This window comes from Pristis pectinata, chromosome 29, assembly GCF_009764475.1.
Source record: "Pristis pectinata isolate sPriPec2 chromosome 29, sPriPec2.1.pri, whole genome shotgun sequence".
NCBI lineage: Eukaryota > Metazoa > Chordata > Chondrichthyes > Rhinopristiformes > Pristidae > Pristis > Pristis pectinata.
The window spans coordinates 19,293,013-19,315,652 of NC_067433.1; the positions used below are offsets into that span (position 1 = coordinate 19,293,013).

At 44.8% G+C, this 22,640-nt stretch overlaps 1 protein-coding gene across 6 annotated transcripts in view; it reads left to right on the plus strand.

Moving 5' to 3' along the window:
* LOC127584303 (lysoplasmalogenase-like protein TMEM86A) overlaps positions 1-22,640 on the plus strand; it is a 29,277-nt gene that overhangs the window by 1,081 nt on the left and 5,556 nt on the right. Inside the window, exons 1-3 of one of the 6 annotated variants that reach the window (XM_052040990.1) lie at positions 10,506-10,733; positions 14,973-15,020; positions 18,244-19,001. The exons of 1 other annotated variant lie outside the window; for it this stretch is intronic. In XM_052040990.1, the coding sequence (XP_051896950.1) occupies positions 18,978-19,001 (24 nt within the window). In that variant the 5' untranslated portion in view covers positions 10,506-10,733; positions 14,973-15,020; positions 18,244-18,977. Of the gene's footprint in view, positions 1-10,505; positions 10,734-14,972; positions 15,030-18,243; positions 19,002-19,042; positions 19,212-22,640 lie in introns of those variants that run through there. 4 more of the 6 variants (XM_052040988.1, XM_052040989.1, XM_052040991.1 and 1 more) reach the window with 4 other exon arrangements.

Genomic DNA, 22,640 nt, shown 5'->3' on the forward strand with positions numbered 1-22,640 from the left:
GTATGTGGATGCAGAATCTTAATATCCTCAGTGCAACATGCCCTCCCACCTATTTTCTTGTCATCGAGAAACTTGGATACCTTACCCTCTCCAGGTCATGAATATAAATTGTAAATAATTGAGGGCGAAGAACCACTAGATACATTTCACTTCCAGCCTGCAAAAGACCCAGTTATTCTGACTCTTTCCTTTTATGCAATAATTAATCTTCAATGCATGAGGTCTCAGTATAACCATTTGCATTAAGATTAGCAATTGGCCACGATGTTACTGTCAGTGATCAGCAGAATTTGAGTGCTGCCAGTGTTGATATTAGAACTGGTGCAATTTCAGTGAGTCATCGTTAGTTAATGGTTGAATCGTAATTTCTCCACCTCTTTATTCCACACTCTGAATCCTTCATCGTCTTTGATTCGTCCTAGAACATAGTTCAGCACAGAAACAGTCCCTTCCCTCCATTCTCTGCACATTCATGCGCCTATCTAAGCCTCTTAAACACCTCCATCGTATCTGCCTCCACCACCACCCCTGGCAGTGCTCCAGGCACCCACCACTCTCTGTGTAAAAAACTTGCCCCGAACATCTCCTTTGAACTTATATCCTCTCACCTTAAAATGCATGCTCTCTTCTGTTAGACAATTTGACCCTGGTAAAAAGATACTGGCTGTCTACTCTATCTATGCCTCTCATAATCTTATAAACCTCTATCAGGTCTCCCCTCAGTCTCTGCTGCTCCAGAGAAAACAACCCAAGTTTGTCCAACTTCTCCTTTCTTTCTTTTTCAATCTTTTTATTAAATTTCAAATTAATACACATAACTATAGTAATATACATATACAACCCTAGTTTGTCCAACCTCTCCTTATAGTACGTGCCCTCTAATCCAGGCAGCATCTTGGTGAACCTCTTCTGTACCCTCTACAAAGCCTCCACATCCTTCCTATAATGGAGCGACCAGAACTGAATGCAGTACTCCAGATGTGGCCTAACCAGAGTTTTATAAAGCTGCGACATAACTTCTTGACTCTTGAACTCAATGCCTCGACTCATAAAGGCAAGCATGCCATACGCCTTCTTTACCAACCTATCAACCTGTGCAGCCACTTTCAGGGAGCTATGGACTTGGACACCAAGATCCCTCTGTAAATCAACACTGTTAGGGGTCCTGACATTAACAGTGTACTGTCCCTTTACATTTGATCTCCCAAAAAGCAATGCCTCACACTTGGCCGGATTAACTGCAATCTGCCATTTCTCCTCCCATATCTGCAAGTGATCTATATCCAGCTGGCAATCTTCAACACTACCCACAACACCACCAATCTTTGTATCATCTGCAAACTTATTGTGGTGTCCCAGTGGAAAACTACTTGTCATGGGCCTTGAGCCAGAATACGTCCCATCGACGACTACCCTCTGTCTTCTCTGGGCAAGTCAACCCTGAATCCAAACAGCCACGTCACCGTGGATCCCATGCATCTTAATCTTCTGGATGAGCCTCCCATGAGGGACCTTGTCAAACGCCTTAGTAAAACCCATGTAGACAACATCCACAGCTCTACCTTCATCAATCACCCTCATCACCTCCTCAAAAAGCTCAATCAAGTTAGTAAGATGCAACCTTCCCTGCACAGAGAGTCCTCTGGTACACAGCTGCTGGAATGAACTGAGACAAGGACACTTGCATCTATCTCCACACCCTCTCAACAAATCCATAGCCTGCAAAGAGGTGGGTGACCGTCTCTTCCCCACTGCAGCCGTCCCGAGGGCAGCACACGTTGGGGGTGATATTCCAACCATACAGGAAGGATCTGACTGGGAGGGTCCATCTCACAGACAGTCAAGTGAGGTCTTGGTGCTTGTTGGTGAGTTCTGGCGATGAGGCGTTCTGCCAGGTGACTTGGACAGTCTGATCAGGGAACCACCCCACTCCACAGGATCCGTTGAGCCCTTGTCCCGCAGTGTCTGCAGGATGTTCCGTGCTGACCACTGCCTGATGGATGTGGTCAAAGGTGTTGGTCACTACCAGACCATGGACAGCAGTGGCAGTACAGTCAATCCTCAGCATTTCCAGTGGTTTGTGGAGTTGGAATATCAATCAATATTTCCGCTCTTGATCACTGCCCATTAACTCTGTTGTGTATGTGGAGGTGGGGTTGGTGTTGTGATGGTGGCAGATTAAATGGCTGCCCCATCTTCTAAGTTCATTTACTCTCCAGACCCACATTGAAATAAGGGAATCAGTTGAAATCCCAGAGAGCAGTAAATGCTCAGTGTGGGTAGGATGGGCCGATTGGCTTTCTGTGCCATAAGACCATCACATATAGGAACAGAATGAGGCCATTCAGCCCATCGAGTCTGCTCCACCATTCAATCATGGCTGATTGTTTTCAACCCCATTCTTCTGCTTTCTCCTTGTAACCCTTAACCCCCTTACCAATCAAGAACCTATCAATCTCAGCCTTAAATACACCCAGTGACTTGGCCTTCACCGTCCTCTAAGGCAACAAATTCCACCGATTCACCGCCCTCTGGCTGAAGAAATTCCTCCTCATCTCAGTTCTAAAGTGATGTCCCTTTATTCTGAGGCTGTGCCCTCTGGTCCTAGACTCTCCCACTGATGGAAACATCCTCTCCACATCCACTCTATCCAGGCCTTTCAGTGTTTGGTAGGTCTCAGTGAGATCCCCCCTCATCTTTCTGAACTCCATCGGGTACAGGCCCAGAGACATCAAACACTCCTCCTGTGTTAAGCCAATCCTGGGATCATTCTTGTGAATCTTTCATTGCTGGGATCACTACTAATGAAATATGCGTGGGTCATAAACCTACACACCACAGAAGAAGAAAGAATGAGGCAAAGTTTTTAAAAAATCTTTCATGATTCTCATTTGCTTGTACAATACGTGAACAAGGTGAGTCATGGAGCCTTGATCAGAATGTAAGCATTGTTGTTTTTATTAATTAACACCTCCTACAGAATGAACCATCTGAGGCTTTCTCTCTGTTTCCAATCAAGTTCTTTACCCGTGAGTTAGGTTAAAACTACATAAGTACTGAGTTGTGTGAGGGCAGACCGACTTACTGCTGACCTGAACTGCTTGGAGTGTTACACACCTTAACTTTGTAATCAATCATTTATTTACAACAATCCTCCCTGACATACCTCACCCTGATTACCAGCTCCCAATTAAACATTCTCCATGTCGTGCCAGAACATTGCAAGGCTTTCAAACGTGACATTCATCATAAGGTGCATCAGGATGTCAGTGACCAGATTTGGTGACAGGACCTGGGCCAGCCGGCGGAGATGGTTCGATCATTTCTCTGTCGATCAAGCAGTGCCCAAACTGCTTAATGTAATCGAGAGTCAAAATCAAAAGACTGCAGATGCAGGATATTTGAATTGAAAACAGATGGTGCTGTGGCCTTCGAACTGAAACGACTCTCTTTCCACAGTTGTTGCTGACCTGCTGAGCATTTCCAACATTTTCTGGTCTTATTATATGACGAAGATCGATCTGATGCAAATACACACGGTCTCCGGGCTACAAATGCCTGATTTATGGACACCCCTACATACAAACGATCTCCCATAATATTAAGTTCAAAAGTCCGACGTACATTCATACACTGGTTCCAATGAACAGTAGAACTAGTTTCTTCTCTCTCTCCACTTTTGGTACGTGTTCTTTCTTATCGTTACAACACTATGGTTACCTAGTGATTTTTGTGTATCTTCTGACCTATGGACAAAATTGACTAAGATCAGAACCAGTCTGGTACCAAGGACGGTCTATAATTTATATGTAACTATCCTTCATGAACTGCATTTTTCTGGTGATAACAAATCTTGATTTCACTGGAAGAAAATTCTACATCTATCCTTTAAGTTGACTGTTTACTGAGTGAAATGACTTTGTTTGCTGTATAAAAGATTGCTTGCTATTAAGCACATGCCAAACTACATCCATAAATCATTGATTGCCACAGTGTTGGTAATAAGTGTTAGGAATATCATTGCTTATTGTTCTGGGTTAGTGAGGCAGGGTTTAACTGCCCCTTTCTAAAAGGTCTGAGATCAGGCATGCTGCTTTGGGAAAGGTGAAGGTCAGGGAGGGAGTGTTTGTTGACTCTATTGCCTCAGGACAAGATGAATGTCAGCCAGATCACACGGCATTAGCTGCTGTTTGCTCCAGGCAGCCAAAGAGAAAGGATTTAACAAGAGTGATATTAGGTAATCATCGGGATTAAGTGCCTTCTTCAGGGGCCTGGCAGTCATTCATGTTCATATAAACCCACTGAAAGCCCATTTCAGTCTCACAAATAAAGATGTGGCAGGTCTACAAAGAATTCTGCTTCACTGAGAGCGCTTTAGAAATATCCACGCTAGGCTTGGCACATGCCGACTGATAAGCAACTGGGCCTCAGGAACAGATGGGATCCCCACTGAAGTTCTAAAACTTGGCGTTGGGGAAATCCACGTCCGAGAAGATGAGGATGTTCTGGGAACCTTGGAGATCCTGTCATCATGACCAAGTGAAATCCAGACAGAGGGGCCTCCCCGAGGTCTGCCTCTGGGGAAGTCACCTCCACGGTCCTCCCAGTGGCTGAAGAACCTCTCCCAAATAACAGCTTGGATTCCATTCACCTAGAGGTGGAATGGACGTGATATTTACCACACAGCAACTCTGAGAGAAATGTAGGCTATAGCACCAACCATAGTACAAGCACTAAAACTCAACCTCACTAAAACCTTTGACTGCGTCAGTTGAGAATGACTGTAGAGCAGCCTCCTTACATTTGTCTGCCCAAAGAAATTCATCCCCACCTTATGTTTGCTTCATGTTCCAAACCAATGGGCCCATAACAGATCCAATCTCAGTGCAAACCAGCATCAACCAAGGCTGTGACATTGCCCTGACACCTTCTTCAAGCTTTCTTTCTACAATGTCTCACGTCACTTCCAACAAGCTTCCCTCTGGACTGTAACTGATCTACAGTCCTAATGAGAACCAGTTCAACCTGCGCAGCCTTTGCTCCAGAACCAAGGTCACCCCAACCTCAGCAGCCAAGCTGCAGTAAGCAATTGATACTTGCATATGCATACATCTGGAGGCTGAGCTCCAGGTCATCGTTGGCTTGTTCACTGAAACGAGAGGAAGGGCCTTACACTCAACATCTGTAAGACGCAGGTCCCCTACCAACCTGCTTGTGCTGTGCTTCACTATCCTCCGAAAGTGAGAGCCCATGCCGAGACCCTGGAAAATGTGAACCACTTCCCATATCTTGGCAGCTGCCTTGGGAGACATCGATCATGAAATTTGCCATCGCCTTCAATCTTCCAGGACCAAGATCTCAAAGTCAACACTAAACTCATAGTCTACATGCAGCCGTGATCTTTGTCCTCTGGTGTGCTTCTGAGCTTGGACTACTCACAGCAGGCACCTCAAAGTATTAGAGAGATACCACCAATGCAAATGCTGTAACGATCTCTGGATCCACTGGAAGTTTAAGTGAACCAATGTCAGCACCCTCTCCAGGGCCAATACACTGAGCTCCTAATTCCACTGTTGGCCTTGTTGTCCAGGGAAGGTTATGTGCATGCCTGAAATTAGATTCCCGAAACAGACACACTTTTCCAAGCTCTGTCGTGGGAAGAGATTACCGGGTTGTCAGAGGAAAACATTCTCAAAACCTACTTGGAAAAAGTCCAACTTCCCTAGTAATTCATAGAAATCCCAAAGTGGAGAAGGAACATTCAGTACCACACAAAGACTGTCAAGTCCAAGGTTTGGGAGCACACAGGGACCCACCATCTCACAAATTTGCCACCCTCCTCACCCTGTGTCAAGGTCTGCAGATTCAGTGCTGGTGGCATCAGTCTCCTCAGAACCCATGCAACTGTGGTGTCAAGCACAGCCATGTCATTGCCCTATCACATTTCCCAATATATCTTGCCTGGTTTGCTGTATCTCCCCTCTATTGAGCTTTCCTTTGCACTGGAGACAATGTATTGGGCAAATGGGAACTGTTCAATCCATGTCACCACCCCTCCAGAACCAAGTGAACAGACATTTGAGTCGGAGTATGGCGACAACATTTCTACCTGCACACCGTTGGGGACTGAGCCCAAGTCATCAATAACTAGTATCACTGAAGCACACACGAGAATTAGCTCTACACCGAACAACTGCAGAGCAAAGGTCCTCAACTAATTGGCCTCCAGTGCACAACACGTACCCCCAGCAATCAGGGATCACAACAAGACCCTGGGAAACATGAACCACTTCCTCAGGAGCTATTTCTCCGCGAGGGAAGGCAGAGGTGATGAAATTCACCAACACCTTCGATAAGACCCAGCACAGACTTTGCCTCTCTTGAGGACAAAGACGCTTTGAGGATCTAGACCTCAAACCTGGCACAAAGCTCATAATCTACTGGGCAGCCGTGATTCTAGGTGTCCTGTACACTTCTGAGATATGGGATACCTACTGCAGGTACCTCGAAGCACCAAAAGAGGTGTCATCAATGCTGTCCAGATCCATTAGCAAGGTTAATCAGCACCCTACAGCCAACATCGCCAGTAATGAGGCTCTAATTGCATTCAGTAACCTTAAATGGGCGGACGGTGTTGTTTGTATATCCAATACCAGCCTTGCAGTAAAGGGAAACAATCCCAAGGCAAGAGATTATCAGGTGGACAGTGAAAAAGGTTCAAGAATGTTCTCAAAGCTTCCCTGTGTTACGCCCCCCAGTGACTCATGGGAATCCCTGACCCATGTCCATTCAAAATGGTGTTGGAACATTTGAAATGGAATAAAGAACTTGGAATCCCTTTGGGATCACGCACAGGCTCTGTAAATGGTGGAAGCAGCACACTCCCTACCCAATAAAGCACCTCCTGACTCATTTATGTTGGAGCCTGTGGGTCTCACATTGGCCTCATTAGCCATCTCAGAATACCTGGAAAACAAATGGAACTGACTCATCCTTATCCGTGAGGGATTGCCTCGGGAGGAGGAGGAGATCTTGTGACCTGTGGGAGGACCCCCAATCACAGCCTGTGATCTGGGTTTGGTCTGGATGCCTCTTTTGAAGGGCAAAGTCCTCGTCCAGATCAGCTCTGCAAGACGTTCGACCTTCATGTCGAACCTCGTGCAGTGCAGAGGGACTCTGGTTGCAGTTTCAGGGTGAATATCAGTGGATAATGGATGAATGCTGGTTGTTGTTACAGGCAGAGCAGTCTGCTCAAATACTTGCTGACTATTACAAATCATTGTTAACGTTATTGTCTTTATGTGAGTAAGATGAGTAATCTGAATGTTGTCTCTGTTCTATGTTCCAGTATTATTAAGCATACAATTACAGTCGATAAACACTGGTTAACCATAATCATAGCTCCTCCAAATTCTGTAAGTTGTCACCCAATCTTTGGCCACTCCTCTTCCCTTTGTAGCTTGCTCACAGATGGCCATGTTGAACCACTGTTGCCGTGGAATCCTAATGGAAGATACTCAACTACTGAGGACCCTAAGTACAATAACAGGACATCACTGAAGGAGTTCCTCAGGGCAGTGCCCTGGGCCCAATCATCTTCAGCTGCTTCATCAATGACCCTCCTTTCATCCCAAGTTAGAAGTGGGGATGTTTGCACAATGTTCAGTTCCAGAAATGATATGGTCTATGTTGCATGCAGTTAGACCTGGTCTGGGCTGATAAGTGGCAAGTATCATTCATGCCACAGAAGTACCAGGCAATGGGCAATCACTTCCCCTTAGCTTCCATACCCTCGGCATTCAATGGTATTACCATTGCCGAGTATCTGGTCGTCAGTATTCTGAGGGTTGCCATTGACCAGAGACTCAACTGGACCAGCCACATAATGTCTGAGAGCAGGTCAGAGGCTGGGTGTCTTGAGGTGAGTGACTTACCCCTGGGGAAGGAATGAATGTTGAAGGTGGTTAATGGGTACCAATCAAGCAGGCTGCTTTGCCCTGGATAGTGTCAAGCTTCGTGAGAGTTGTTGGAACTGCACTTGTGCAGACAAGTGGAGAGTGCTCCATCACACTTCTGCCTTGTGGATGGTGGACTGGCTTTGGGGCGCTGGGTGGTATTGGTATTGGTTTATTATTGTCACTTGTTCCGAAGTACAGTGAAAAACTCGTCTTGCATACCGATTGTACAGATCAATTCATTGCACACTGCAGTTACATTGAGTTAGTACAAAATGCATTGAGTTGGTACAGAGTGCATTGAGGTAGTACAGGTAAAACAATAACAGTACAGAGTAAAGTGTTACAGCTACAGAGGAAGTGCAGTGCAATAAAGTGCAAGGTCACAACAAGGTAGATCATGAAGTCAGAGTCCATCTCATCGTATAAGGGAACCGTTTAATAGTCTTATCACAGTGGGGTAGAAGCTGTCCTTGAGACTGGTGGTATGTGCCCTCGGGCTCCTGTATCTTCTACCTGATGGGAGAGGGGAGAAGAGAGAATGACCCGGGTGGGTGGGGTCTTTGATTATGCCGGCTGCTTCACCAAGGCAGCGAGAGGTGTTCAAGGAGGGGAGGCTGGTTTCCGTGATGCGCTAGGCTGTGTCCACAACTCTGCAGTTTCTTGCGGTCCTGGGCAGAACAGTTGCCGTGCCAAGTCGTGATATATCCAGATGGGATGCTTTCTATGCTGCATCGATAAAAGTTGGTGAGGGTCAAAGGGGACATGCCAAATTTCTTTAGCCTCCTGAGGAAGCAGAGGCGCTGGTGAGCTTTCTTGGCCATGGCGTCTATGTGGTTGGACCAGGACAGGCTGTTGGTGACAGACGGAGACAGATCAAGGGAGAGATGTAAAAGGAGAAAAAAACAGGTGGAGAAAGGTGGGGGGAGGGGGGTAGTTTGAAGATGGGAGACGGCTGCTGGAGGGAGATGAGCAAGTACACAAAACACCACCAGTGTCTCTGTAGTGACCATAGCATTTCTGTCTAAATCTTTAGACAGAAATCTGAGAGACTAAAGGAGCTAGGGTTTTAATCATTGGAGAGAAGGAGGATGAGGGGAGACATGATAGACGTATACAAAATATTAAGAGGAATAGATAGAGTGGACAGCCAGTGCCTCTTTCCCAGGGCACCGATGTTCAATACAAGAGGGCATGGTTTTAAGGTAATGGGGGGGGGGGATGTTCAAGGGAGATGTCAGAGGGAGGTTTTTCACCCACAGTGTGGTTGGGGCATGGAATGCGCTGACTGGGGTAGTGATGGAGGCTGATACATTGGTCAAGTTCAAGAGATTGTTAGATAAGCATATGGAGGAATTTAAGATGGAGGGATATGTGGGAGGAAGGGGTTAGATAGTCTTAGGAGTGGTTTGAAAGTCGGCACAACATGGTGGACCGAAGGGCCTGTATTGTGCCGTAATGTTCTATGGTTCTATGGTTTCCTATCCATGTACCTGTTTAAGAAGGCGGTTCATCACCACAAGGCAAGTAGTGAGGGTAATTGTAGTGGAAACTCTAATCTAGTCTCTATTAAGAGACGATAACTCCGAGTTTTGTTCCAAGGCTTTAGTTAAGCATGGAAGCATGGAGAGTGGGCAGCGATCCCCACCGTCACCCAGACTCTAACATGCAGAAGGTTGCAAGCTTATTTTATATGTTAAAACAACAGCTATATCACGTGACTCGTTCAGTTACATGCTTAAGAATTAATCAATGTGTTACATTGATTAAAATAAAATGAAACCAACCAGTACCTCTTATCAGTGTACTCAAGGCTGAGCTCAAGGCTGAACTTGCATCCTGTTTTATTTCAAAGTCTTGTTTCAGCAGACTTCTGCAGACCTGCTGGCTCCAAGCCCAGATTTACTGTTGGCTGCAAGCATAGTTCTCTTATGCAATTTCAAGTATCCTATCAGCCCCAGTATAGTCAAAAGACACAATTTATTCTTCCACAGTAATATTGGTGAAGGTGCTCCCACGGTGCTATTTGGAGGGAGCTCCTGGATTTAAACCTAGCAACAACAGAGGACCAGCAATGTATCTCCAAGTGAGGATGGGTTGCAACTGTGTGGTGCTGTTCCCATGCACTGCGGCCCTTGTCCTTCTTGGTCGTAGAGGTCATGGGTTTGGGAGGTTCTTGCTGGTGACACCCAGATCCTGAAAATGAGTAAATAATAAACATTAACAGACGTCCCATGGACAGTCGACATGTGATTATGCGGCACTCTAAACACCTCTTGATGAACGCCTCTTTACTGGAGTTTGAACGGTAAACCAGTCACTCTGAATTAGAAAAGTATTTTGCCTTCTAAAAATAGCAGGAGAAACAGCCAATGTTTTTTATTGTTGAAAACCTTCCTGAATGTGCAATACAGGACACACGTCCACGTACGCGGGTTATGTATGTACTCTGCAGGCCACCATCAGTCACTGCTTTATCCAGATTGCAGCTGACAAGATTTGGTCACGTGATTAATTGAAAATACAATTTGCTCATTCACTTGAGACGAACACTCTTTTGAATTTTGGCTGGTAGAACAGGTTTTGTTCCTTTCAATGTTTCTATTTTTTTTGGATTGATTAATTTGAATAAGAATGTCAAAATTACTTACACTGAAACATAACTCAACCACACCACATTCGCGGTAAGCGGATAAGGAAAGAGCGACCAAGACAATTCAGCTCTTAAAGAACCTGGAACGTAGCAGGATAAACCCGCTCAGAATGGGATCACCTCTGGTAGGCAGATGCCAAATTGTGAATTCAGTTACTTTCAGCTCACTTAATCAGCATTATGAATGCTGGCAAGTTTATATTATCAGCTTTGGTGCATATTTGCAAAAATGTATTGTGAGATCTGTTCATCTAGAGTTTATACCTTGCTCCCCTTATAAGCTAGCTGCCTAAATGTTGTACAGAGCAGAGGTTAAGTATGAGTGGAATGTATCAAAATGCAAATATAAGTGTGCAGAGTCATAGAGACAAGCAGCACAGAAACAGGCTCCTCAGCCCAGTACATCCATGCCGATTGTGAGGTACCTGTATGTACTGATCCCATTTACCTGCACTTGATCAGTAGCCTTCAATGTTTTGACGGTTCAAATGCTTGTCTAGACTTTTCTTCAATGTAGTGAGGGTACCTATCCTCAGCATTCCCCCAGGCAGTGCGTTCTGAATTCCAAACATGTTCTTGGTGAAAAAAAATTCTTTCTCACATACTCTATCAACCTCTTATCTCTTATTTTAAACCTATGCCCTCTAGTTTTAGATATCTCTGCCATGGGGAAAAGCTTCCTAATGGCTACACTATCAATGCTTCTCGTAATTTTGTATACCTCCAGCAGGTCTCCCCCAACCTCCTTCACTCCTAGGAAATCCTGTCTCTACTCATAACTGAAACGCTCCATCCCAGGCGAATCTGCTCTGCAGTCACATCTTCCCTAACGTGTGCCGAGCAGAACTGCGCACAGTACTCCAGCTGTGATCTAACCAATGTTTTATAAAGTTGTACCGTGACTTCCCTGCTCTTATATTCTAAGCTCTAGTTAATGGAGGCAAGTATCCCTTATATTTTCTTCACCAACCTGTCTAACTATGCTGCCACCTTTAGAGATGTATGGACTTGTATACCTTTTGTTCCTCAATACTCCCTCGGGTCCTGCCATCCATTGTACATGCTCTACCCTTATTTGTCATCCCAAAGTGCATCACTCTGCCCTTTTCAGGATTAAATTTCCTCAGCCGTTGCTCTGCCGATCTTAACAACATTAACAGCACCTGTAACCTACGACTATTGCCCTCATTGTCAACGCCACCACCAATTTTCATGCCATCTGCGAACATTCTAATCATACCTCCACATCATATTCAAATCAGCAATGTATATAATAAGGAGTAATGGTGCTGGCACTGATCCCTGTGGTACACCTCTGGGCGCAGGCTTCCAGTCACCAAAACAACCCTCGGCCATCAGCTGACCATCTTCAATGAATCCCTGACTTTCCAAGTGTACGTTAATCCCGTCACTCAGAACTTTCTCCAGTTGTTTCCTGACCACTGATATTTGCCTCACTGACCTTATTCCTGCTGTCATTCCTGAACAAAAGGTAATCACACTTGCTGCCTTCCAGTCACCTGGCACCTCACCTGTGGCCAGCGAGGACTTAAAAATCTCTTGTGTTGTAGCATATACATTTGTGAGTGCAGAAGTTGTGCACCTGAATGCATTAGATCTATACAGGTGTGAGCCAAAATGTACATATTTAATACTTAGAATGGAATTTTCTGAGTTCAGTCATTCCCCTTGGCCGCACAATCATTGGCAGTGCAGACAAATGCCTAGAATTTGGACCTTTTGGCATATTTGGTTGTTGCACACAGCACTAACGGCAGATGGGAAATCACATCCAAATCGCAAAATTGGGACCTCCTTGCTTTAAGAAATCATTGAGGAGGCTTGCTCTGTTTTTAAAACATTAAATCCTCTCCTGCACATTTCATGCATGCTAGCTGCTTGCTTGCTCACTTGTAGGTACTGTGTAATTTGCACCTTGACCCATGGGAAGTGGGTCAGCACTTCTAAGGAGATGGCTCCAAGGCAGCCTGTCTCTTGGGGTGAGCACTCCCGACAGATGATGTGAAGCATCTTATCCATATGGCTTGGTACGGCAACTGCTCTGCCTGGGACGCAAGAAACTGCAGAGAGTTGTGGACACAGCTCAGCGCATCACGGACACCAGCCTCCCCTCCGTGGACTCTGTCTACACTTATAGCTGCCTCGGTAAAGCAGCCAACATAATCAAAGACCCCACCCACCCCCGATATTCTCTCTTCTCCCCCCTCCCATCAGGCAGAAGTTACAAAAGCCTGAAAGCACGCACCACCAGGCTCAAGGACAGCTTCTATCCCGCTGTTGAACGTTCCCCTAGTACGATGAGATGGACTCTTGACCTCACAATCAACCTCATTATGACCTTGCACCTTATTGTCTGCCTGCACTGCACTTTCTCTGTAACTGTAACACTTTATTCTGCATTTTGTTATTGTTTTCCCTTGTACAACCTCGATGCACTGATGTGATGAAATGATGACATGCAAAACAAAGCATTTCACTGTACCTCGGTACATGTGACAATAATAAACCAATTTACCAATTCACCAGTTGGGTTCCTAGTCAGGGGTGACCCCCAGAATATTGACGGTGGGGGATTAGCTGCAGATAACGGCAGTGAACATCAGTGGTGGGTGGTTAGATGCTCTCTTGTTGGGGATGGTTATTGCCTGGCCCTTTTGTGCCTCTAATGTGATTTGCCATTTATCAGCTTGTCCCTGAACGTTGCCTGGGTCTTGCTGCATGCAGGCTTCGATGCATCAGTTGCAGCGTAGTTGCCAGTGGAATTGAACATTACGCAATCATCAGTCAACATTCTCACCTTCTGACTTTATGGCAGAAGCAGGGTCATTGGGAAGTAGCTGACGGCGGTTGGGGCTAGGACATTACCCTGAGGAACTCCTGCATTGATATGCTGGGGCTGGGATGATTGACCTCCAACAAACACAACCATCTTCCTTCGTGCAAGGTATGACCAGGGTTGGAGTGTCTTCCCTTTGATACCCACTAACTCCAGATTTACAGGACACTTTGACTGCACACTAGGTCAAATGCTGCCTTGATGCTGATGCTGCCTTAATTCACCAGGATGTTTCCTGGAAAGGAGGGCTGGACTTATAATGAGAGATTGGATGAGCTGGTTTTATTCTCAGTGAAACACAGGAGGCTGAAGGGTGACGTTATACAAGTCCATTACCAGAGGGCATGCATTGAAGGTGAGAGGGGGTAGGTTCAGAATAGATGTGAGGGGTATGTTTTTTATTGAGAGAGTGGTGGATGCCTGGAATGCATTTCCTGATAGGGTGGTGGAGGCAAGTCATGGGGGCTTTTAAGAGGGGCTTGGATGGGCACATGAATGAGAGGAAAATGGAGGGATATGGGCAATCTGTAGGTAGGAGGGGATAGCTATGTCAGTACAACATTGTGGGTCGAAGGGCCACAATGTTGTATTGTTCTATGCTCCATGTTCTATGTTCTATGCTCTATGTTCTAAGAAATTATGAGGGGCAAAAGTAGGACAGATAGAATCTTTTTCTCAGGGCACAGGTTCAAAGTAAAGAAGAGAAATCTAAAGGAGAGCTGAAGGGTAAGTTTTTCACAAGAGGGTGGTAAATATTTCATAGAATTATAGAATTATAGAATCATAGAACAGTACAGCACAATACAGGCCCTTTGGGCCACAATGTTGTGCTGATCTTTAAACCTCGCCTAAGGTTCCCCTAGTACAATAAAATGGACTCTTAACTTCACAATCTCCCTCGTTATGGCCTTGCACCTTATTGTCTGCCTGCACTGCACTTTCTCTGTAACTGTAACACTTTATTCTGCATTCTCCATACCTCCTGGTATGGAGGCTCCAATGTGCAGGATCACAAGAGGCTGCAGAGGGTTGTAGACTCAGCCAGCTCCATCACGGGCACAACCCTCCCCCACCATTGAGGACGTCTTCAAGAGGCAAAGCCTCAAGAAGGCGTCACCCATCATTAGGGACCCTCACCACCCGGGACATGCCCTCTTCTTGTTATGACTATCATGCAGGAGGTATAATAGTCTGAAGACCCACACTCAACGTTTCAGAAACAGCCATCAGATTTCTGAATGGTTCATGAACCCATGAACAGCACCTTATTATTCCCCTTTTGCACTATTTGTTTATTTTTGTAACTTACAGTAATTTTTATGTCACTGTACTGCTGCCACAAAACAGCAAATTTCATGATATATGTCAGTGATAATGAACCTGATTCTGATTCTGTTATTGAGTCTTGTCAATGTTGTATTGAAATGATCTGCATGGGTGACAGACAAAGCAAGCTTTTCACTGCACCTCATACATGTGACAATAATAACCAATTTACCAATTTTAGGAGTCGACCACACAGAGTGGGGCTGGAGTTACACGTCGGCCAGACCTGGTAAGGATGGTAGGTTCCTCTCCTGAAGGACATTCGTGAACAGATGGGTCTATGGTAGTTTTCAAGTTCCAGTTCATTTCAATGGGCATACACACACAGGGTACAAATGCCATGAAAATTAGCCTCTTGCAGCAGCAGTACAGTACAGTACGGACATGACAAACGTTAGTTAACATAACATAAATTTCCATGAATTATACATAATTTACACCGCAAAATAAACAAAGCGACACTAGTGCAAGTTGAGAGAGGGAAAAGAAATACAATCTGAGGCAGTGTTGGGGTTTTTCAGGTGGGTTCAAGAACCTGACGGCAGTGGGGAAGAAGCTGCTGTTGAACCGTGAGGTGTGGGTCTTCAGGCTCCTGTACCTCCTGCCTGATGGCAGCATCGAGAGGAGGGCAGGTCCCGGGTGGATGGCCACCATTTTCATTGCCACCATTGGTGTCTCCCTCCTGCTGACCAGCAAATTCCAGATTATACAATTTAAATTAAACAGACGCCATTGTAGGCTTTGAACTTGGGGCGCTGGATAGTTAGCTCAGACCTCTGGTTTATTAGGCTGATAACTGCCGCACCAATACCGTTCACGCATAGCTCACTACTTTCAGTGTGATCCCCTCTTCGTTATATCGTGAGTAACATGAGAAATAGGAGCAGCAGGAGAATTTCTATTGTTAAGTCATTAAAACCAGTGATGTCCCTAAGGAATAGGAGCAGGAAGAGGCCATTCTGGCCACTGATACTGCTCCACCAGTCAGGCAGGAGCACAGCTGGTCTTCTACCTCAAACACCATTTTTCCTGCCCATCCTTGTGTTCCCCAGTTCTATTAATATCCAGAAATCTAACCATGTCTGTTCTTGCTATAAAGCCCCAACTAGCATTTGCTTTCCTAATTGCTTGTTGCACCTTTTCAGGGACATGTGTACATAAGAACACAAGAACCAGAAGCAGGAGTAGGCCATCTGCTCCGCCATTCAATAAGATCATGGCTGATCTGGTCGTGGACTCAGCTCCACCTATCTGCCTTTTTCCCATAACCCTTAATTCCCCTACTGTGCAAAGACAAATATATCTAACTATGTCTTAAATATACTTAATGTTTCCCTTGGCAGAGAATTCCACAGATTCACCACTCTCTGGGAGAAACAGTTTCTCCTCATCTCTATCCTAAATCTATTCCCCCAAACCTTGAGGTTATGTCCCCTTGTTCTAGTCTCACCTACCAGTGGAAACGACCTTCCCACCTGTATATTATCTATCCCTTTCATAATTTTATATGTTTCTATAAGATCCACCCTCATTCTTCTGAATTCCAGTGAGTATAGTCCCAGGCGACTCAATCTCTCCTCATAGGCTAACCCCCTCATCTCCGGAATGTACCTGGTGAACCTCCTCTGCACTGCCTCCAAAGCCAGTACATCTTTCCTCAAGTAAGGAGGCCAGAACTGCACGCAGTACTCCAGGTGCGGCCTCACCAGTACCCTGTACAGTTGCAGCATAACCTCCCTGCTCTTAAATTCAATCCCTCCAGCAATGAAGGTCAACACTCCATTTGCCATCTTGATAACCTGTTGCACGTGCAAACCAACCTTTTATGATTCATGTACAAGCACTCCCAAGTCCCTCTGCACAACTGCATGCTGCAATCTTTCACCATTTAAATAATAATCTGATCTTCTATTTTTCCTTCCAAAATTTACCAACATTGTACTCCATCTGCCAGACCCTTGCCCACTCACTTCACCTATCTATATCTCCCTGCTGATTCTCCACATCCTCTGCGGAATTTGTTTTTCCACTCAATTTAGTGTCATCAGCAAACTTAGATACGTTACACTCAGTCCCCTCTTCAAAATTGTTAACGTATCTCATGAACAGTTGCGGGCCCAGCACCGACGCCTCTGGCACCCCGCTCACCACTGATTGCCAGAGAAACACCCATTTATCCCAACTCTCTGCCTTCTATTGGTTAACCAATCCTCTATCCATGCTAATACCTTACCCCCAACTCCATGCATCCTTATCTTTATGGTTGAGACTTTTATGCAGCACCTTATCGAATGCCTTCTGGAAATCCACGTACACAACATCAACCTGTTCCCCTCTATCCACTGCGCTCATTATATATCCTCAAAGAACTCCAGTAAGTTTGTCAAATGCGACCTGCCCTTCACGAATCCATGCTGTGTCTGCCTGATGGAAGCAGATGTCTCGCTATTTCTTCCTTAATGATAGTTTCAAGCACTTTCCCGACTACAGAGGTTAAGCTAACTGGCCTATAGTTATCTGTCTTTCCCCTACATCCTTTACTGGTGTGACATTTGTTGTCTTCCAATCTGCCGGGACCTGCCCAGAGTCCAGAGGATTTTGGTAAATTATTACAAATACCTCTATTATAACTTACGCCATTTCTTTCATTACTCCGGGATGCATCCCATCAGGACCAAGGGACTTGCTCATCACTACCTCTTTAGTGACAGCGATTGTACCGAGGTCACCTCCCATCGCATCCATAATGTCTCTCCTTGGCGTGTTAGATGTGTCCTCCACCATGAAGACCAACACAAAGTAGTTGTTCAAGGCCTTGGCCATATCTACATTACCCAATATTAATTGCCCCGTCTCATCTTCTAAAGGACCTATGTTCAATTTAGCCACCCTTTTCCACTATATATAATTATAAAAGTTTTTACTATCTGATTTTATATTTTATGCTGGTTTACTTTCATAATATATTTTCCTTTTCCTTAGTGCTTGCTTCATGGTTCTTTGTTGCTTTTTAAGGTTTTCCCAATCTTCCAGTTTCCCACTACTCTTGGTGACTTTGTATGCATGAGCTTTTAGCTTGATGCCTTCTTTTATATCCTTAGTTATCCGCGGCTGGCTCTCCCCACCCTTACTGTCCTTGTTTTTAACTGGAATATACTTTTGTTAAGCACCATGAAAAATCTCTTTGAAAGTCTTCCACTGTTCCTCAACTGTCCCACCATATGGCCTGTGTTTCCAGTCTACACTAGCCAGCTCCTGCCTCATCCTGTTGTAGTCGCCCTTGTTTAGGCATAATACTCTGATTTTAGATCGAACTATTGCACCCTCCATTTGTACGAGAAATTCAGTCATACCATGATCACTCTTCCCAAGAGGATCCCCAACTACAAGATCGTTAATTTTACCTGTCTCATTGCACAGGACCAGATCTAAGATAACATTTTCCCTTGTAGGTTCACTGACCCGCTGTTCAAGAAAGCTTTCATGGATGCATTCTATGAAGTCCTCCTCAAGACATTGAAGCCCAGGCCTAGTGAACGTCAACATTTCCTGATCTCTCCCCATTTAAAAAATACTCAGCATTTCCGTGTTTTCTACCAAAGTGAACAACTTCATATTTTCCATGTTGTACTCCATCTGGCAGTTGTTGCTCACTCCCTGAGAGTGACATCTCTTTGTATCTTCAGTACTTCTCACATCCCCACTTAGTTTTGTGTCATCAGTAAACCTGTTAATATTACATTTGGTTCCTGCAGCCAGATGCAAACAGTAATCCTTGCAGTCCCCCAACTGATAAGAGAAGATATCTTTATTAGTCACATGTACATCGAAACACACAGTGAAGTGCATCTTTTGTGTAGAGTGTTCTGGGGGCAGCCCGCAAGCGTCGCCACGCTTCCGGTACCAACATAGAGTGCCCACAACTTCCTAACCCATACGTCTTTGGAATGTGGGACGAAACCGGAGCACCCGGAGGAAACCCACGCAGACATGGGGAGAACGTACAAACACCTTGCAGACAGCGGACGGAATTGAACCCGGCTTGCTGGCGCTGTAATAGTGTTATGCTAACTGCTACACTACCATACCACATGCATATAGAAACTGAAATATGATAGAGAATTAAACCAACATTTGGGTGAATCTCTTTAGGAAAAGCAAAGTCTAAATCTAAGCTTCACGGGAAATGGGCTCAAACACTTCAAAACAGGTACAAGATTTTTTTATGTCCAATTTACAGTTACAAAATACTGCAAATAGCTCCAATTTGCATGGAACAATTTCCTGATAAGAATGTCAAAATCACTAACATTGAAATCTATCCCAGCCACCCCACACCATGTTCTCAGTACGTAAATAACGCAACGGAAACAGAACAATTTCTCAAAATGATCTCTGTGTCACTCTCGTGATCTCTGTGGTAAGTAGAAGCTGGAACATTAACTCTTCTTGTTGCTTTAATCGATATCGCAGTGTATGTGATCGCTGGTGATATGAGCTGGCACTGAAGGAGTGTACTGACGTCACCAGAAAGCTGAATGTAATAAGACATTATAAAGAATAAGCTGAGACTGCAATGATTCCTTTAACTATTTAGAGTCATAGAACCTTAGAGCAATCCAACACGGATACAGGCCCTTCGGCCCAACCACCCCATGCCGACCACGGTGCCCACCCAGCTGGTCCCAATTTCCTGGGTTCGGCCCGTATCCCTCCAGGCCCCGCCCCTGCATGTACCTATCCAAGTGTTTGTTAAATGATACTATTGTACCTGCCTCAACCACTTCCTCTGGCAGCTCGTTCCATATACTCACCACCCTCTGTGTGAAAAGGTTGTCCCTCAGGACCCTTTTAAATCTTTTCCCTCTCACCCTAAACCTTATGCCCCCTAGTTTTGGGGAAAAGATTCAACTTATCAACCACCCAAAAGATTCAACCATCTAACTTATCTATGCCTCTCATAATTTTAAACAATTCTATGAGGTCGCCCCCTCAGTCTCCTATGTTCCAAGGAATAAAGACCTAGCCTGGCCAACCTCTCCCTATAACCCAGGCCCTCAGGCCTTCTATTAAACAATAAAAATGTAAAGCCCTTCTACATATTATATCCAAGGTGGCTGTAGAAGAGCCATCTTATCTAACCTGTCTTGGTATAGTAGCTGAGCAGATAACATCACTTCAAATGCACACACAAATATTTGTTGAATGTGGGAGGTGTTTCTGCCTCTATGACCCCTTCTAGCAGAGTTTCAAATCTGCATTACGTTCCAGGTGAAGAAATTTCTCTGCACCTTCACTCTATTTATTGACATTACTGCTAAGAAGATAGATCATCACTAGCCACTCTGTACAAGTTTCTTACAACCTCACGCAACAGGAGTCTCCAGGGTTCCAAAGAAAACAACCACGGACCTGGGAAAGGCAAGGAAGTCTCATGGAGACAGAATGAAGATAAGTGGGGGGGGGGGGGGGGTGAATTATCCTGTATCAGATGATGATCTCTTTCTTGTGTCATAGCTAAGAAAGGTGTCATGGAAGTTATTAAGATTCTTACAGAGTTAGGAATTGTAACAAGTAGAGGGAACCCAGGATATTGAGGGTTGGATAAAGAGAGCAAAGTAGGTAAGTAGTAAATATAGAGAATAAGGGCACTGAACGTGTAGGGAAACACTTAAAAAAAGAAAATAGGAAGGCAAAGAGGTGTCACGAAATATCACAGGTAGACAGGTTTAAGGTACGTAAATCTTAAGGTGCTTTATCAGTATACTAAGGACAAAAGAATAACTAGTACACAGTTAATGGAAGGAGCCTTAACAGCACTGATGCACAGAGGGATCTTGGGGTCCAAGTCTGTAGCTCCCTGAAAGTGGCTGCATGAGTCGACTGGGTGTTATGGCATGCTTGCTTTAATTAGTTGAGGTATTGAGTTCAAGAGTCAGGAAGTTATATTTGCAGTGTTATAAAAGTCTGCTTCGGCTGCATCTGGAGTTTTGCATTAAATTTTGGTCGCCCATTACAGGAAGGATGCGGAGGCTTTGGAGAAGGTGCAGAAGAGGTTTAACAGGATGCTGCCTGGATTAGAGGGCGTGTGTTATAAGGAGCGGTTGGATAAACTTGGGTTGTTTTCTCTGGAATGGTGGAGTCTGAGAGGAGACCTGATAGAGGTTTATAAAACTATGAAACGTAGATAGAGTAGACAGATGGTATCTTTCTCCCAGGGTTGAAATGTCAAAAGTACTACAGGCATGCATTTAAGGTGAGAGGGGGGCAAGTTCAAGGGAGTATGTGCGGGGCAAATTTTTTACACAGAGAGCGGTGGGTGCCTGGAATGTGCTGCCAGAGGTGGTGGTGGAGACAGATATGATAGAGACCCTTAGATAGGCTTATGAATATGCAGAGAATGGAGGGATACAGACCATGTGCAGATAGGTGTCGTTAGCTTAATTAGTTCAGCACAACATTGTGGGCCGAAAGGCCTGTTAGGGCAACCTGTGCATGGAGTCAGAACAGATACGTGAGGTCATACATGAATACTTTTCATTGATGGTCACAAAGGAAATGGACTTTGTAGTTGGAGAACTCGGTGAAGGGGAAAGTGAAATTCTTGTGCCGGTCTTCTTAAATAAAGAGGAAATACTCAATGCCCTAGGGTGGACAAATTCCCTGGACTGATGAATCAAAGTCGAGTTTATTGTCACACGCACAAATACATGTGTGCACAGGCGCAATGAAAAACTTACTTGCAGCAGCTTTACTGGCACATAGCATCAGATAAGCAGCATTCACGAGAAAAACATGAATTAAACATAAATTATACACAAGTTTTACAAGAAAGAACACAATTAGAACAAAGAAAAGTCTGTTTTAGTGCAAAGTGTTTGAAGTGGTCATAGTATTGCTAAACTGTAGAGATTAGGGTTTTGCTGGTTGGTTCAAGAGCTGAATGGTTGAGGGGAAGTAGCTGTTCCTGAACCTTGTGGCGTGGGACTTCAGGCTTCTGTATCTCCCCATTTTGATTTCACCCAGACTGCGATGGGATGCATGGGAAACGATTGTAGGGTTCCAACTGAGATTTTTAAATCTTCACTGGACACGTGAGGCACCAGAAGGCTGGAGGACAGCAGGTGTAGTCCCCCTTTTCAAGAAGGGCAGCAGGGAAAAGTCTGATAATTTCAGACCTGTGAGCCCACACATCAGCAGTAGAGAAATGACTGGGAACTTTGAAAAGTCACTTGGAAAAAAACTTTGAAAAGTATGGACTAATCAGAGAATGCCAGCATGGCTTTGTCAAGGGCAGATCTTGTCTGACAAATCTGATTGAGTTCTTTAAAGAGGTAGTAAAGTGTATCGATGAGATTGGTCCAATAGGTTAGGGCCCATGGGTTCAAAGGCAAATTGAATCCAAAATATCTTGGCAATGGGAAACAGAAGGTCATGGTAAAGGGATGGTTTTGTGATTGGATGCCTGTGACCAGTGGTGTTCCACTGGGATCAGTGCTGGAACCCTTGCTGCTTGTAATATATGTGAATGATTTGATGACACAGTTATGTGGATATGTTGACAGTGCTGTGAGAGAGGTCTTAGGCTACGCGGTGATATTGATGTGTGGGTGACATGGGCTGAGAAATGGCAGATGGAGTTTAATCCAGATAAATGAGAGACGATGCATTTTGGGAGCACTAATGAGTCTGGGACATGCACCATGAATGGTAAGGTACTTGGGATTATTAGGGGACAGAGGGACATAGGAAGGCAAGACTAAAGACCCTTGAAAGTGGAAGTGTAGGAAGATAATGTCGTTAGGAATGCATATGGGATACTACCCATGATAAGATATGATACAAGATA